Source organism: Lactuca virosa, chromosome 9 (assembly GCF_052849685.1).
Source record: "Lactuca virosa cultivar CGN04683 chromosome 9, Lactuca_virosa_CGN04683_v6, whole genome shotgun sequence".
In the NCBI taxonomy this organism is placed as follows: domain Eukaryota; kingdom Viridiplantae; phylum Streptophyta; class Magnoliopsida; order Asterales; family Asteraceae; genus Lactuca; species Lactuca virosa.
The window spans coordinates 112,165,334-112,184,656 of NC_136434.1; the positions used below are offsets into that span (position 1 = coordinate 112,165,334).

At 39.0% G+C, this 19,323-nt stretch overlaps 1 protein-coding gene across 1 annotated transcript; it reads left to right on the top strand.

Annotated features, from left to right (window-relative positions):
* Positions 1-826: 826 nt before the first annotated feature.
* Positions 827-6,386, top strand: LOC145139671 (protein FAR1-RELATED SEQUENCE 5-like). The gene is made up of 10 exons (XM_079073413.1): positions 827-841; positions 2,195-2,251; positions 2,429-2,584; positions 2,713-2,724; positions 2,818-2,872; positions 3,782-3,913; positions 4,179-4,250; positions 4,325-5,123; positions 5,204-5,462; positions 5,724-6,386. The coding sequence occupies exons 1-10, from the start codon at positions 827-829 to the stop codon at positions 6,384-6,386; spliced, it is 2,220 nt and encodes a 739-aa protein (XP_078929539.1).
* The last annotated feature ends 12,937 nt before the right edge of the window (positions 6,387-19,323 follow it).

Genomic DNA, 19,323 nt, shown 5'->3' on the forward strand with positions numbered 1-19,323 from the left:
GAAAATTGCAATACCATCTATTTGCAGTCTACGTGACCTGTGCCATCATCAAGCAAAAATGAAACATCGGTAACCCTCTTAGCTTTGTTCAATACCACCTGTTTCGTTTTTCATCTGGCCATCACGAAAATGAATTCCATCAAATTGGAACTCTGATGAACAAACGAAATACATAGCCAGAAGCAAACAAAGAAATCAATTTCATTGCATTGTAGAAGCGTGTTGGAGAAAAAACGAAATACCTAGAACCAGAAGTGAAAAAAGAAAATTAATTTCGCAACCGACCTCTATCTATCATAAAATCAAAGCAGTGGCGACTTCATCTTCAAGAGATGGAGGCACAACAGGTGGAGAAAAACATATTGGAACTGTTGTGTAAGTATTTCTAAGAGAGTTGAAATCGCCAATTGAGAGGAGATACAGATAGAGAGAGCAGTGTGGTGACAAATTGGGAAGCGATAGAAATAAGGGCAAGGCGGTGGGAATGAGAACGTTATGTGGAAGAGAAAACAATGGATTAATGATGCCTGAAGGTAACAATTTCTTATTTCTCTCGTGTATCCTCACCCTCTGTTGCGTCAATATCTAATCTCTTTTACCTCCTCCAAATTCAAGGCTCCAAGTTCAAGTTGGGATCCTGGTAGGGGGTTCATTGTCGGAGATACGGGTGGTTGTTCGGACGCAATGACAAAAAAAAGACGATCGATTTCAGGTTGAGTAACCAAAACAAAGTTTTTGAGTTGGGAAATAAGAGTAGGAAAGGAGAAAGGGTGAGATTTTTTTGTTGTTACCTAGAACTGATGGCTGGAAGACTTTAATAGTGACGATGGCGGCAACTGGCGTTGGTTGTTGTTCTTCCTTAGAAACGGACCGGTGGTGGTAGAAGATAGTCTTCAAAAAACCTAAAAAATACCAAATATGGTGGTCTTTGTGTCGGTTCTGTAGGTGGAAATAACATCATCGACCATAATTTATTAGTAATAGACCCAAAACTCAAACCGATCAAAAGAAACTCACACACATACATGAACGGAAACAGGGAAGGGACATCAACTTACCGAGGAAGCTCTAGGATGTAAGGTTTGTCGTTGCTCTTTCCCTTGCCCTAGATTTAGAGAGAAAACGTGGATGACGGGAGAGAGAAAGAAAAGGAGGCAAGGCAATGAAAGTTGAAATGGGTGCTAGGGTTTTTAAATAGATTGTTGAAGAGAGCTTAACTCAAATTCAAATTTTGAATAAAATCGAGATTGAGGGATGTTGATAGGAACAACTGTCATTGACCGAGAACGTAGGTGACTTGGGTATTATGTTTTTTTTGACTTTTTCAATAGCCGAATAAGATCTGATTTTTTCGAATGCAAAAACTTATTGTAAATATTGCATAAGGTCTTGTACCTCTTAAGATTCAGCAGAACATGCTAAATGTTTTTTAAGGTATATATATATATATATATATATATATATATATATATATATATATATATATATATATATATATATAGGGAAGGGTTATTTGGAAAACAAAAAAATCCTAAAAAAACCCTAAAAATCATAAAAATGCATAAAAAAATACTTAGAAATCACAAAAAAATTTTTTGAATTTTTTTTTGAAAAAATTTCTATACAAATCCGCTGAAAAAAAAATTTGAATTTTTTTTTTTACAAAAAAAAATGATTTTTTATTTTTTTTTTCAGCGAATTTTAAGAAAAAGCTGCGATTTTTCATAAAAAAAGTTTAAAATTTTTTTTTGTGATCTCTAAGTATTTTTTTATGCATTTTTATGATTTTTAGGGTTTTTTGTTTTCCATAAAACCAAAACGTGTATATATATATATATATATATATATATATATATATATATATATATATATATATATATATATATATATATATATATATATATATATATATATATATATATATATATATATATATATATACAGAGAGAGAGAGAGAGAGAGAGAGATAGGTTCATTTGTTTAAACTAATTATTGTGTTATTGTATGGACAAATGTATACCAATTATTCTTAAAGGGTATTAATGTAATCTTCCAATATAATTTATATTTTCCCAGTTAATTAAATTTTGATTGATATCAATCAAATTCCTAAATATCAGGCTATTAAATATGCATTTTATCAACGAATATAACATATATATATATCTATCGTATACGTTTTAATCTATTGCAGATTAACAGTTCATCATCTTCAGAGCAATTTTCTTATTCTGATATTTCGTTAATGGAGGTATGTTGTTCATGGAAGTTTTTTTTTATAGTGTTGAAGTATCGTTTATCATATGCATATAAATTTTTTTATATTCATAGTTCAGAATAATCATTTATCAGATTCATATCATATTTGTTCTTTACGATATTTCAGTGATGAAATTCATTTTTTGAATTTTATTGTTGTGTTTTTCAGAACAAAGATAATATTGATAACAATAAGAAGGACTTTTCTGATAACAATGATCGGAATGTCAATCAATGCCAAGTGCATCAAGATCGGAAGAAAATAAGAAGATGTGGGATTTGTTTTGGTGTTGGTCATGACAGGAGGAACTGTCCTCAAACAAGGGTCAATAGAGAGTAGATGTTTACTTCGTCAACATATTTTATGATCTGAATAATGTTTTCAATTTAGTCTTATCGGATTTTATGGAGGTTTATTTCAGTATAATAATGATATGGATTCATGAATTATAGGGGTTTCTCCTTGTAAGTTTATGTTTTCATTCAATTAATATTAATAATTTTCATTTTGAGTTTGATTAAAATTCCATAATTTTCTTATTTATCATATGACTACAGAGATGTTGTTGTAAATGTATTGTTGTTCTAATATTTCTGGATAAAACAGTTCTTCGTAAATTGTGTTATACTTAATGTTATATGTACACATTCTGTTAGAATGTTTGATATAAAATTCATAATAAAATTATTCGTACAGAACAAACAAAAACACAATTCTTATTATCAACAGTAGTAGAATGTAACTGTTGATTACAATATACATAAAAAACAAAAACACAATGCTTATTATTCTTAAAGAATAATAAGCATCTAAATTCGTTTTAAGATTCCGTTAGAATTCTTGGGATCAAATTCTACCAGAATGCTAATTTGTATTACAATATACAGATCAAACATGAGCAAAATAAATTTACTGTTATTATTATCACATATATTTTTACAGAATAAGATTGTGGTATCATGATATCGTGGTATAAGTATGTCTATGTTAAGTTGTACGAGAATATACAGAACAAATGTGTGAAAAATAAATTTACTGTAGATCTTGTTTGAAATTTTCTCACAGAATAACACTTTTTTTTATATATTAATTGATTTCTTAGTATACGCGTTTATGCCATAACAAACCAGAAATCATTTGTAATTTCAATAAATTTTTTTTTAAAGTTTGCAGAATTAATTTATTAAAAGTCTAATTTAAAATGCAGGATGTGTTGAAGTCATATCTATGCAATTTATTATATTTGGAATTTGAATATGTCAAATATTTACAATATCATGATGAATAATACGATTTTGTGTTGATTATTATCCTTACAATCTTTCTAAAAATTTTAAAAAACCAAATATTTGATAACAATGAATACAGATATCACGCATTTTTAGTTACATATCAATTACACGGTTTCTCCTTTTTTAATATATACTGAATTGGCTCAAAGTTTGTAATATTGAATTTATTTTGCTTTCCCCAATCAACTGGTGTTCAATCGTGCTGTTACTTATCTTATGGATGATACAGTATCAGCTGGTGACGATCATATTCATGATCAACATGAATATCCTAATGAGTATGAAGATTTCGTGTTACGGGATCATGATTCTTTACATAATGTCGACTTTCAATTATCTGAGAGTAGCAATCTAAATTTAGGTGAATTTACTTTATAAGTTTTTTATATTTGTTAATTTGTATAATAATAATGTTGAAATTTTATATTGTTTTTTGTGATATGGCGTAACTTGCACTTGCAAAGATGAGGATCCATTAGAACACATTCAAGATCACATATATGACAATTCCAAATATCATTTCGGTGATTCTAGTAATCATAACCCAGGTGATGTATTTTAAGTATTTTTTTCGTTTTTATATATATTTATGTATCCATTACACATACTCTTATTAAAAGATGCAGAAAAGGAATTCGAGTTCAATGATAATGAGGCAGATTATACTATAGACGATGATAACATTGATTTTCAGAAAGGTTAGTATATGAAAAAAAAAGTTTAATAAACTAGATTAATTCTTTGCTACTTTTTTAATTTTTCTTTTATGCAGAACAATCTCATGTTACACATGATTATGTTTCTCCTGGTGGATCATTGTATTGGATTCCTGTTGTTTCAGACAACATCAAACCTAAAATCAATTCAATTTTTGATTCATATACAACAGCATTATCAATGTATTACAATTATGCATCATTAGCAGGCTTTGATGTCAGGCTTGGACCATTTAGAACAACCGAATCCGGCATTACCACACAACGACATTTGCTATGCAGTCGGAAAGGTAAACCACCAACCGCTAAAGTGGATACTTTGGACCCTCAACATAATAAGATTCAGAGAAGGAAAGACTCATTTAGGTGCGAATGCAAAGCGAAAATTGTTGTTATTCTAGTACATGGTACTAATAAATATAATGTTGCTGAATTTGTCGAACAACATAATCATAAGTTGTTTGGTAAGGACAATATGTTTTTGTCTCGTACAAAGAGGAAACTTGATTATTCACAGGAGATCTTTATTCATAACTTGTCAAAGCAAAATATTGGTGCCTCAAGAGCACATAGATTGTATTCCGGACTTCAGGGTGGTTCTGACATTCGAGGTGGGTTGGTTTCTGATTTCAAGAACAGTACGAGAAATCTCAATTCTTACATAGGTGTCAGGGATGCAAAATTCCTTGTAGTGAAGATGCTGGAAAGGAAAAAAAATATCCCAAGTTTTTCTTTTGATTTTGGAGTTGTTGAGAAAAAATTGAATTCGATTTTTTGGGCTGACGAAACTGCAAAGTACAACTACAATGCTTTTGGAGATGTTGTTTCTCTGGATGCCACATTCAGCATGAATAAGTATTTTTAAATTTTGCAATGTTTTCACATAATTTTTCTTGCTTCCAATAACGCTTACCAAGTTTTATATTTTTAAACAGATATGATATGGTTTTCGTACCTTTCACTGGGATAGATAATCATAAGAAATGTGTGACTTTTGGTGATGGACTTTTGAGTAGAGAAGATGCTAGTTCTTACTCTTGGCTGCTTAGAGCATTTTTGAAAGCATTCAAAAAACAACCTATGCTTGTTCTTACAGATCAAGATCCAGCTTTAAACAAGGCTGTTAATGAAGTATTTCCAATGTCAGCACATAGGTTTTGTATGTGGCATATTACAAAAAAACTTCCAAACAAGGTAAATATTTTTTTTATATTCAACCCAAACTCACTATGTTTACCTTGTTTGCACATATTGTTCAATCAGAAATTAACTATTTCAGAACAAAATCTATGCCACAACTACAATTCAAAACCGACTTCTGCTAGAATTTAAGATACATTCTGTTAGAATTTTTACAGAAATTCTGTTAGAATTTATAGTTTACAACATTCATACCCTTCATTCCTTGTGCAGCACAATTATATATTTTATACTAACATATATATTTTTTTTCAGATAACATCACAACTAGCCACAAACTCAGCCTTTCGCAAGCGTTTTCACTCTATAATTTGGAATTCTAAGCTGGAACCATATGATTTTAAAAAGGAATGGAAATCTTGTTTAAATGAGTTTAACATTTCAAATAACAAGTGGTTGCAAGAGATGTATGGGTTGCGTAGACGTTGGGTACCTGCATTTTTCAAGGACATACCGATGTCTGGTCTTATGAGAACTACATCATTGTCGAAAGGTCAAAATTGGTCGTTTCAGAACAATACCCTTACTGGTTCTTATCTCTTAATGTTTATGATGACATTTGAGGGTGTTACGGAACGACAAAGGCGTAATCAAGTTGTCAACGACTTTAACACTGCTACAATACTTCCTAGATTCATCACATCTAGTCCAATTGAACCACATGCTTCAAAGGTTTACACTCGTAAAAATTTTTATCAGGTGCAGAAAGAGATATCAGATTCTGATAACACTTGTTTCCAAATGAGTGTTACTTCTAATAATGGTGTTGACACTATTATTGTTTTGGAGAAGCAAAAGAACATAACAACAAGGCAACCATCAAGTCCTGTTGTTGATGACAAACTTGAGGAATACCATTACGATCGTCTTACAGAGGATACCCAATACATCGTACGTTATTACTTTAACAATGCATAATTTTTCTTAATCACACAACAATACTTTATTACTGAAACTCATATTTTATCATACATATTCCAGGTTACACACTCAACAATAGATGGTTCATACAAATGTACCTGCATGCATTTTGAACATGTCGGTATTTTGTGTAGGCACATATTTTGTGTTTTTATGTACTATAGTATTGAACAGATTCCTGAAGAATACATTATGAGACGGTGGCGTCGGGATGTTGTTCCAACAGAGTTGCTTAAAGGCGTTTTTCTAATTCTTTCCTAGACTTTAACTCTGACATGACGGCGATTGAATTTTTTTCAAACGTAGATCGTTGTGTTTCATTTTTAAGCCATGATGCATCGAAGTTAAAGTCATACCTTGAAGAGTTGAATAAGCTGAAGAAAAAATTTGTAGATGATTGTCCAGCCCCTGAGATGCCATCAAGAGAATCATTCTACAACCATATTATAGGCGTAGAATTAACTAATGATGCTCCCGATATTGACAATCCATCAGATATTCGTAATAAGGGAACTGGCAGTCGTGGTAAGAGATTAAAATCAAAAAAAGAAATGTTGGAAAAAGTTTGTTCGAAGCCTAAGCGAAAGTGTGCTTTATGTAAACAGATGGCTAACCATGATAAACGAAATTGTCCTCTTAAAAAACGTGTCTAAGTAGTATGCTTTTCATGTAGTTTTTCTTTTAATATTATATTACAGTAAAACTTTTTTGTTTCATCTTTATTTATTTTAATGCTTACAAATTTCATAGTCTTTAATAAAATTGTCATATAGTGTAATACACTTTTGCATAATTTGTAACAATTCTTATCTACCATTAATGACTATCCTAACTTGTAACAACATAATCTTCATACATTCTATCACGATTAATGTGTATCCTATCTGAAATATAACATTGAAACAAACATGGAAAATCATAATGTTCATACATTCTACCACTTGTAAAACAGCACATATATTCTATCATAATATCTTATACACATAATATTATTGAAAAACAAAACTTACATGTGCATTACAAACCATCTTTCAACAACTTATTTTGTTACACTTTACCAATTGTAACATAAGTTATTATATTCTTCTTCTCATAACATAAGTTATGATTCTATTAGAATTGATTTTCTTCTCATAGAATTCTTCCAGAATGCTAATAAGTATAATGTAGACACATACACAGACAATTCTAACAATTCTTACAATTAATCTATTAGAATTTTAATTATTGGGATCAAATTCTACCAGAATGCTAATAAGTATAGTGTAGACACATACACAGACAATTCTGACAATTCTTACACATTATTATTTTGTATCCTATCAAACATTTAACATTGAAACAAACATGGAAAATCATAATCTTCATACATTCTACCACTTGTAATCAAGCAGAAACATTCTATCAGAATGTCATGTAAATATACTTAAAACAATTTACATACACCATTAATGTCTACACTAACTTGTACCAAACTACCACAACAAATGCATATCATAATTACATTCTTTAATAACAAAACTTACCTGTACATTACAAACCATCTTTCAACACATTGCATATTTTCATAACTTTCATATCCATTTACACATTCCAACATCAATCAAATACTAATGATTTCCAAAAAAAAACTACTAGAACAAACATCATTCAAATTCAACAATTTCTCAAAAACAAACAATTATAGAACATAATAAAACACATCAACATTTTTCCCCAAGCAAAATACTTAGACCAAAACAAACCATGTTACCAAAAGTCTTACACCATAAACCATCCTACCATGATAAACTCTTACCCCAAAACACACAATACTAGACCAAAATAAAACAACATAACAAGTTCCCTAAAACCATCCTACCATGATAAACTCTTACCCCATCTTAAAATCGACGCCTTCCACGTTTCTGCTTCTCCCTGATTTCCTTCACTTCATTCATCATAGCCAATATCTGCAATGGATCGAGCCTCTCATACGCTTCTGCATCTTTCTCCAACATACTTTTATGTTTGTTGTACTCCGATTTCATAAGCTTTGCCATGTATTTGATTCGTAGATTATTTAATGCAAGTAAATCACTCTGTTTTTTTCTTGTAAAACCGCAATCCCAACGCCCTTCATTTTCCCCCATATATGACTCCATATGCCTCATAAGATATACTCCACAGTCTGATCCTTCTTTCTCTACTTTCCATGTCATTTTCATGACACGAGCTTTAATCTTGTTGAAAGCTGTTGACTTTTGGTAATTCTCTGTTTTTAAATAGTTCCCAAGCAACTTTTTCTGCGATATAATACAATCATTTTACAATTCAATCATAAATTCATGTATTTTAAATCTTTCAAAAAACAAAGCTTCAACATACCACATGAACGGGTTTTATTCCATAGATTTCCTCAACATAACCATTTCGGGTCACATGGTCTATAATGTAGTATGTTGGAACCCTTAGATCAAAGCATATCAGATAATATTTGCTTTTATCAACTATTGGGAAGAAAACCTGTTACAAAACACATAGTAGTCCAATAAGATAGGTTTGTATGTTAGGGTTGTAATTGATAAAAAACAATGTTTAATTAAATCACCAGTCCAATATCCTTCAGCTTTTCCTGTTTTGGTAGACTTTTAAGGTGGAGTTTCAACATCGAATCAAATAATTTTTGAGTTCTTTCAGGTGACAATGATCCACCCAGTATCTCGTCTGCCTGTACACATTAATAAACCAATCAATAAAACACATATTATTGGACTGGAACTAAATTTAATTTAAAAACTTACCAAAAAATTTGTGTCAAAGAAAACTCTAGAAACTGATCATACATCCCTTAGTTCCTCCATTCTGTTGAGTAATGATGACCAACAGTCAATGATTATCGCATGAATAAACGTGTTGCTTTTAAAATGATATGCGAATCCTTGATGCAACACATGCCCGCTCCCAATGTTCCATATTTCTTCCCTGCTCGACAATTATAAAGTGATCAATGTTATAACACCACATTTTAAAAGCAAACCACTAAATTGTATTATTTAACTTACCCATAATCTCTTTTTGATGCAAAAACTGAATTGATAACGACATTTCATCCTTCTTCACCTTGTCACTCATTCTAACAATCCTTTCAACAAAATGTGATTTTCCATATACAGGTACCTTTTGATCTCTTTTCCCCCTTTTTCCATTGTCATCATCTTCCTCACATACCTCAAATGTTTCCAAGATTTTATTTCCTTTTTTTTTCTTTTTTATAACTTTCCAACACAGCCTCATCTGTCATTTTAATTGTTGTTGCCAACACTTCAGGATTCTCCAAGAATTGTGAACAGGTTAGATTATCTGTATTATCTACCTTATCCATATTAGGTGTACTGAAACCTCCACCATCATCCTTATTTTCCCCATGAACTACCAATCCTCTAACTGGAGAGAATTTTGCTTCTTTTCCGCCATCCGCCTCTCCTTTGTTACTATGACCATCAAAACTAGCTTCTTTATATTTCATTCCTCCAGTCTCTGCATTATTCACTTCTTTGAACAATTTTTCATTTTTTTCACACCACTCCTTCAAGATCATGATGTCTGGGAATTTCTCAATTCCATGTTTTAGAGCTTTTTCAATATTCTTCTTTTCGGACAATATTACTCCATAGCTATGCTCGATAACAGCCACGTATGCCTGTAAGTTTTATATTAACATATCATGATTAATATTATAAAACCATTAATGTTCCACTTTCCAAATAAATCAATAACTATAAATCAAATCATACAATTTAAATCAGCCACATATGCGTTTATGTTTCATATTAACTTATCATTTTTTACAATTCTGAAAGAAATATTTTTCCATATTCTTAGTGAATTTATAGCTTACCTCCTCGTCACCATAATCCCTCATCATCTCGTCCAACATCTCATCTTCATCAACCATTCCATCATCATCACCAATATCTTCAAAGTTTTCCGGTAACTGCCTACCAAACCCACCAGCACTAATCTCCAACTTCTCTATTTTTTCAAGTAAAGCACCCGTAACATTTCTAATAAACGGTAACCTTTTCACTATCTTCAAACCTGTGAACTTCATACTATATACATACACCGGCTACATCAAAAAGATTAAAATTCATTAATTAATTCATTATACATATTCCTGTTGTAAAGTAAAGTAAATATTTAATATAGACAACAATATTACCGTCAAAACGAGTATAGGTCCACTGTAATAGCATGTCTTATCATCTATTCTCCACAGTTGTTTTCTGCTTACCAAACAATCAAGAATATACTTGCACCAATCAATTTTAGAGAAGTCTTTTACCAAGACCAACTTATTCACAACATTAATTTGATTGGTACCACTCAAAGTTGATTAAGCAAATGTGTTAATGAAAAGGGTCAGGAAATTCAGCCTAAACATAAGACTGTCTTGCTTTGTGTTTTTGATCCTTTTCAGGTATTCTTCTCCATTGAACCCTTTTTTTATCATATTGGCCTTTCCATTCTTGCAGAACTTCATTATCTTTATCACAACTACTCAAGCTCAAAAAGTCTTCCCCCATATTTGGTAAACCCAATATGTCATGCACTGTGTCTTTCGTAATTGTTATGACCATATTTTCCAGAACTAGACAGCTACTATCTGGATCATAGTGATCTAACAGATAGTAGTTAAGTAAACCCGGAGTAGTGTCTATGTCAATATGAAGAAGTGAACCAAATCCCATTGACACAATCCCATTTTTCTGTGTGGGTGACATTACTTTCACAGCTGAACTTATCCTTCCAGGAGTCATCCTAGTTGCAAGTCTTCTATAACCTTCTAGATTGTCCTTGCTTATTTTTCTGACCTTCCCCTCCATTGTTTTGATTTTATCATTTTCATGTTCTACTTTTCCTTTTTTTCTCTTTGGACTTTTCTTTGAATGTGCATCTTCTAACATCCGGATTCCCAGGTATCTTATTTTAAGCATTTATCTTGAGTTTAGGGAGGGACTCGGCGAGTAGGCGCTCAGACTCGCCGAGTAGGATCGCGAATTCTAGTCTGGTTTAATGATCGGACTTGACGAGTCGATGTGTGGACTCGGCGAGTCCGCGCTGTAAAGTGAAACCCTAAATCTCAGGGCCTAAGCCCTATTTAAAGGCCCTTATGGCCGTCATTTGCAGCCACTACTCCCCTGTGAAAACCCTAGAGAGCAAAGAGAGCTTAGAGAGCATTTTGGAGGCTAAATCTTCATCTTTTGGTGTGATCTTGCAAGAAGGAGTGGAGAAATCCAAGCTAGATCGATTGTTGAGCTTGGATCTGTATTGTTCACACCGAGATTCACGTTTTGAGGTACAATCCTTCCCATTTCGTGTATTTGATAGATTCCTTGAATCTAGGGTTTCCTTTGCACAATTTTGAGTTAGATTGTGAAGTATATGAGGTCCCTTTGGGTAGAGATGATAGATCTGAACCTTGAGAGGTCCAAAAGGTCCCAAGCTTCCAGCTTTATGAGGTTTCATGTGAGCCTTGAGAGTAGAACCCCATTTTAAAGGTTATTTCTCCATTTTTGGTCTTATAAGCATTGCATGAACGTAAAGTTTGAACCTTTACGTGACTTTCGAGTGTTAGAAGGTTGGATCTACTGGTTGGTGAAGCAGATCTGACCTCAAAAGATCTTTTTAGTGTTTTCATGGGAGGAACTCGTCGAGCCCATAAGGGACTCGACGAGTCGAGTCGGGTTGCCCCGCGACTCGCGACCTGTGTCGACCCGTTGAGTGTTGGGTTGACTCAGCGAGTCAGTGAGGACCAGAGGCGAAGAGGACATGCATGTACTCGCCGAGTCACTCTTGTGCACTCGACGAGTCTGGTCAAGTTTGACCGTTGACTTTTGATTGACTTTTAGGGTTGGGTCAATGTTAGGGTCTTTGAGCCATGAGAGGGGTAAAATGGTCTTTTACCCTTCTGAGAGTACTAAAAGAGGGATTAGTCTAGCTTGGAGGGTTATATTGATTAGAGTGCTTATTCCATGTGATTAGGCGGGGGCTAGACCAGATATTACCGAGTTCGAGATTTACCGAGTTACCCGAGGTGAGTCTTCTCACTATACATTACCTAGAGTGGTATCTATGTATAGACCGGAGGATCTTGTGTGCTATGTGTATGTATGAGATTATGTGCATTGTGATATATGTATGCTATGTGTTGTATAGACCGGACCGGAGGGTCCAACGATATAGACCGGACCGAAGGGTCCAACGATACAGACCGGACCGAAGGGTCCAACGAGCTATGACCGGACCAGAGGGTCCAACGAGCTACGGGACTGGAGGGTTCCGCTGAGACACATCGATCGGAGGGTCGCACTGTAGCCTCGAGTGGCGTATGTGTTGTATGTGGTATTTTGGGGAACTGACTAAGCTTTTATGCTTACCGTGTTGTGTGTTATGTGTTTTAGGTACCAGTGAGGATCGCGGGAAGGCGTCGGCATGATCAGTACACACTCATAGAGATTATGTCATGATTCTGGGAATTGTTTTGTGATGATGACATTGGATACATTATGTTTGATCTTGTTTTATGATTAAAAGTATGATTTAAAAATGAAAAATTGTTTTGGAAATTTACGTTGTTACAAGTTGGTATCAGAGCCTTGGTTTGAGGGATTCGGATGCACCTTCGGGCGTATCTGAACTCAAACTGAGGGTTTGAGGAAGTTTTTCACAAAATAAACAATTTTTCTAAGGAAGTAAAAGAATTTGAGAAAAGCGGAAGGAAGCAGTGTGTACGATTAGCCAGCGCCCGAACGGTGATTTCCCAAAATACCCTTATATTATGTGTTATGAGATATGATATGATATGTTATGCATGCTAGAGTAGGCTAGGTATTCATATTAGGACTAGAGTGGCCTGATCTATGATGCCTTAGCCTAGGGGTTTTGCTGCCAGGAGATGCTTGAGAGTGAGTAGATAGCAGCGAGGAGCTTATGAGAGATCTGCTAGAGGGTAGCCTATGCTAGCGAGATGTAGAGTACTTGGGATTTGGGATCCTAGGAGGATTTGGGGTGAATACTGATGCGGTGTGGACGGTAGTATTAGGCCCGTACTACTGAAGACACCGGATCGGTGAGCAGTCCAAGTAAGAATCCTTAGGGTACTAAAGAACAAGTAGGGTTGAGTATCGAGTGCGAGTATACTCGAGCGAATCTCTGATTTCTTTTGTGTTATATTTCAGAGACATCATAGTTGGGACGCGCCACCACCCAGGAGGCAGTGGTGTCAGTGGTACCAGTGATGAGGAGATCCGTAGGTTGATTCACGAGGAGTTGGCTGCGGCCATTCGAGCTGAGATACCAGAGATGTTCGGGTCTATCAAGACCACGCTGATCGAGACTTTTGATGAGCGGTATGCTGCTCTTACTGATGCTGCTGTTGTTGCGGCCACCGCAGCCGTCGCTGCTGCCAGGCCGCAGGGGGGTGACTCGTTGCTGTACCGAGAGTTCAGCAACACGAAGCCACCAGAGTTTGATAGTACGCAGGACCCGATTGCTGCGATGAGGTGGATTTCTGATGAGGGATGCTTCTACACCTGCTCGTGTCCGGAGCATCTGAGGGTTCGGTTTGCGCTGAACCAGCTTCGCTTGGGAGCGAAGGACTGGTGGAAGTTTGTGACGACAGACTTCACTACGGCAGAGCTTACTGCGGTGACCTGGGAGAGGTTCACCACGATGTTTCGAGATGAGTATGTTCCCCCTATGGAAAGGGAACGTCTAGCCCAGGAGTTTTTGTCCCTCAAGCAGGGAACTGAGTCTGTGACGGTGATTATGAGGATGTTTCATGAGAGGGCGTTGTTTTTCCCTGAGCACGTGTCGACTGAGCAGGCACGTATGAGCCGGTACTTGAGCATACTGAGGAAGGATATCCGTGAGTTCGTGGCGAACTCGTCATACCGGACATTTGTGAGCTCTAGGCAAATGCCCGGAAGAGAGAGATTGAGCTGGAGACTCAGGTCAGGGAGGAGGCCGAGTCTCAGAAGAGGGACAGGCGACCGACACAGGCGCAGCCGGTAGCCAAGCGGGTAAAGCCCGCCGATTCGAGATCTGGGGGTCCGAAGGGCCGCACTTGTGGGAAGTGCGGCAAGAGCCACGAGGGAGTGTGCAGAGCTGGGGTGTGTTACAAGTGCGGAAAGGAGGGGCATTATGCGAGGGATTGCCCCAAGGGGTTCACGGTTTGCTTTCATTGCAACCAGACCGGCCATCGGAAGGCCGAGTGCCCACAGCTACTACAGAGATCAGCGCAGGTATCTGCACCTACTGCTCGAGCTACTGAGATCCGGCCAGCGAAGGCTGAGGCACCGAAGGCTCGCGGGAGAGCCTTCCAGTTGACAGCGGAGGAGGTCCGCGCAGCGCCCGATGTTGTGGCTGGTATGTATTCTTTCATTTATTTATGCTGAGTTATGAGATCTTGTGCTTATATTATGATATGCGTAGGTATTTTTCTTGTGAGTTCTGTACCTGCTTTGGTGTTATTTGACTCGGGTGCGAGTCGGTCATTTGTGTCTCTAGCGTTTAGTCAGCACATCAGTATCCAGCGGAAGGCGTTGAGTCGACCACTACGGGTTTCCATAGCTGACGAACGAGCGGTATATGCTACGGATGTGATTCCAGGTTGTGTACTCGAGATCTTCGGCGTTGAGTTTCTGATTGATTTGGTCCCTATTGCGATGGGAGATGTCTGTGTCATCGTGGGCATGGACTGGTTGAGCAGGGTTGGAGCGGTTATCGACTCCGAGCGTCAGTTGGTGACCATACGAGACCCTAGTGGGGGAGTTCTTACGGTTTATGGCGAGGGTACCCGTTCTGGGTCAGCATTTTGTTCGACCGCTAGGGCGAGGCAGAGCCTACAGCAGGGCTGTAGTGGGTTTGTGGCTTATGTGGTGGATACGAGAGTAAATGCAGAGAGACCGAGGTCGATCGATGAGGTCCCGATAGTGCGAGAGTTCCCGGATGTTTTCCCCGAGGAGTTGTCGGGTGTGCCTCCCGAGAGGCAGGTAGAGTTCCGTATCGATTTGGTTTCGGGGGCAGCGCCTATCGCCAAGGCGCCCTATCGCCTTGCACCATCAGAGATGCAGGAGTTATCCTCGCAGCTTCAGGAGCTGCTGGGGAAGGGGTTTATTAGACCGAGTAGTTCCCCTTGGGGAGCGCCGATCCTTTTTGTCAAGAAAAAGGATGGTTCACACCCGATGTGCATTCATTACCAGGAGTTGAACAAGTTGACGGTCAAGAACCGTTATCCCTTACCGAGGATCGATGACCTGTTCGATCAGTTGCAGGGAGCGTCTTGGTTCTCCAAGATAAACTTGAGGTCGGGATATCATCAGATGAGAGTGCGGGATGAAGATATACAGAAGACGGCGTTCAGAACTAGTTATGGGCATTACGAGTTCGTGGTGATGCCTTTTGGGCTCACCAATGCACCGGCAACATTCATGGATCTCATGAACAGGGTGTGCAGACCGATGCTAGATCGGTCGGTGATCGTGTTCATTGATGATATTTTGGTGTATTCGAGATCTAGAGAGCAGCACGAGGAGCATCTGAGAGAGATTCTCGGGGTATTGAGGTCGGAGAGGCTTTTCGCCAAATTCTCCAAGTGTGATTTTTGGTTACGAGAGGTCCAGTTCTTGGGGCACCTCGTTAACCAGAATGGGATATTGGTCGATCCGGCCAAGATTGAGGCAGTTATGAGATGGGAGGTGCCGAGATCACCCACCGAGATTAGGAGTTTTCTAGGATTGGCCGGCTATTATCGGAGATTTATCAGGGATTTCTCGAAGATCGGCGTGCCTCTCACCAGGTTGACCCGGAAGGGTGTTGCTTTTTCGTGGGGTCCGGAGCAGCAGACCTCGTTTGAGACACTTCGCCAGAGACTATGCGAGGCTCCGATGTTAGCCCTCCCGGAAGGGATGGAGGATTTTATGGTGTATTGTGATGCATCGATACCGGGGTTGGGCGCAGTACTTATGCAGAGGGGGCATGTGATAGCATATGCGTCGAGGCAGCTGAAGCCTCATGAGACGAGGTATCCCACCCACGATTTGGAGTTGGGGGCAGTAATGTTCGCCCTCAAGATCTGGCATCACTATATGTATGGGGTTCGGTGTACCATCTACACTGGCCACAAGAGCTTGAAGTATTTGATGGATCAGCCCAACCTGAATATGCACCAGAGGAGATGGTTGGACGTGGTAAAGGATTACGATTGTGAGATCCTGTACCACCCGGGCAAAGCTAATGTTGTAGCTGATGCCCTAAGCCGTAGGGCGGAGAGTGCCCCGATTCGAGACATTAGTAGGCGGTTGACAGTGATGACTCCAGTGATGGACACCATTCGGGAGGCCCAGGCAGAGGCCGTGAGACCGGAGAACCGTAAGATAGAGCAAGTGATTGGGCAGGTACCGGAGTTCGTTACCGATAGCCGCGGGCTTATGACCTTTCAGGGTCGGATTTGGGTGCCGTATGCAGGCGGGGCGCGCACCACCTTGATGGAAGAGGCGCATAGATCGAGATTTTCGATCCATCACGGGGCGACTAAGATGTATTTGGATCTGAAGAAAGATTATTGGTGGCCTTGTATGAAGAGGGATGTAGCATGGTTTATTGAGAGGTGCTTAACCTGTCGCAGGGTTAAGGCCGAGCACCAGCGTCCGCATGGCAAGTTGCAGCCACTTGAGGTTCCCTAATGGAAGTGGGAACATATTTCTATGGATTTCATCACCAAATTGCCAAGGACCGCGAGGGGTGTCGATGCAATTTGGGTGATCGTCGACCGACTGACGAAGAGCGCGCATTTTCTGGCTATCAGTGAGAGCTCTTCTGCTGAGAGGCTGGCAGAGTTGTATGTGAGGGAGGTGGTATCGCGGCATGGAGTGCCGATCTCGATTGTGTCAGATCGAGATGTACGTTTCACTTCCAGGTTCTGGAAGAAGTTCCACGAGGAGTTGGGCACGAGGCTGCATTTCAGTACCGCTTACCACCCTCAGACGGACGGTCAGAGCGAGCGGACGATCCAGACGCTCGAGGATATGCTTAGGGCATGTGTGTTGGACTTCGGAGGAAGTTGGGACACGTATCTGCCGTTGGCTGTATTTTCTTATAACAACAGCCACCATTCGAGTATCGGTATGCCTCCCTTTGAGTTGTTGTGTGGGAGGAGATGTCGGACTCCCATTTGCTGGGGAGAGGTAGGTCAGCGAGTGATGGGCAGCACTGAGATAGTGCTTCAGACGATAGAGTAGATACAGCAGTTCAGACAGAGGTTGTTGACATCCCAGAGTCGCCAGAAGAGTTATGCGGATAGGCGACGATCCGAGCTTGAGTTTCAGGTGGGAGACTTCGTACTCCTGAAAGTATCCCCTTGGAAAGGAGTGATCCGATTCAGGAAAAGGGGCAAGCTGGGGCCCCGGTACATTGGTCCGTTCAGGGTGACCGCGAGGGTGGGCAGGGTAGCATATCGTTTGGAGCTACCTGCGGAGTTGAGCCAGATTCATGATACCTTCCACGTGTCTCAGTTGAGGAAGTGTATAGCCGACGAGTCGGCAACGATGCCAATGGAGGATATTCAGGTAGATGCGAGCCTGAATTATGTTGAGAAGCCAGTTGCGATCGTGGATCGAAAGATCAAGGTTCTGAGGAACAAGGAGGTGCCCCTGGTTCAAGTCCAGTGGCAACATCGGAGAGGGTCCGAGCTGACCTGGGAGCCGGAGTTGGAGATGCGGGAGCAGCATCCAGAGTTGTTTGAGGAGCAAGACTTCGAGGGCGAAGTCTAATTTTAGTGGGGGAGAATTATAACATCCGGATTCCCAGGTATCTTATTTTAAGCATTTATCTTGAGTTTTAGGGAGGGACTCGGCGAGTAGGTGCTCAGACTCGCCGAGTAGGATCGCAAATTCTAGTTTGGTTTAATGATCGGACTCGACGAGTCGATGTGTGGACTCGGCGAGTCCGCGCTGTAAAGTGAAACCCTAAATCTCAGGGCCTGAGCCCTATTTAAAGGCCCTTATGGCCGTCATTTGCGGCCACTACTCCCCTGTGAAAACCCTAGAGAGCAAAGAGAGCTTAGAGAGCATTTTGGAGGCTAAATCTTCATCTTTTGGTGTGATCTTGCAAGAAGGAGTGGAGAAATCCAAGCTAGATCGATTGTGGAGCTTGGATCTGTATTGTTCACACCGAGATTCACGTTTTGAGGTACAAGTTCCTTCCCATTTCGTGTATTTGATAGATTCCTTGAATCTAGGGTTTCCTTTGCACAATTTTGAGTTAGATTGTGAAGTATATGAGGTCCCTTTGGGTAGAGATGATAGATCTGGACCTTGAGAGGTCCAAAAGGTCCCAAGCTTCCAGCTTTATGAGGTTTCATGTGAGCCTTGAGAGTAGAACCCCATTTTATAGGTTATTTCTCCATTTTTGGTCTTATAAGCATTGCATGAACGTAAAGTTTGAACCTTTACGTGACTTTCGAGTGTTAGAAGGTTGGATCTACTGGTTGGTGAAGCAGATCTGACCTCAAAAGATCTTTTGAGTGTTTTCATGGGAGGAACTCGCCGAGCCCATAAGGGACTCGACGAGTCGGGTCGGGTTGCCCCGCGACTCGCGACCTGTGTCGACCCGTTGAGTGTTGGGTTGACTCAGCGAGTCAGTGAGGACCAGATGCGAAGAGGACATGCATGTACTCGCCGAGTCACTCTTGTGCACTCGACGAGTCTGGTCAAGTTTGACCGTTGACTTTTGATTGACTTTTAGGGTTGGGTCAATGTTAGGGTCTTTGAGCCATGAGAGGGGTAAAATGGTCTTTTACCCTTATGAGAGTACTAAAAGAGGGATTAGTCTAGCTTCGAGGGTTATATTGATTAGAGTGCTTATTCCATGTGATTAGGCGGGGGCTAGA

What these genes read in the sequence shown, in the direction of transcription:
- LOC145139671 (XM_079073413.1), top strand. An exon ending in GAGTAGCAATCTAAATTTAG is followed by an intron (nt 3,914 to 4,178) that starts GTGAATTTACTT and finishes TAAAAGATGCAG; the next exon opens with AAAAGGAATTCGAGTTCAAT. An exon ending in TAACATTGATTTTCAGAAAG is followed by an intron (nt 4,251 to 4,324) that starts GTTAGTATATGA and finishes TCTTTTATGCAG; the next exon opens with AACAATCTCATGTTACACAT.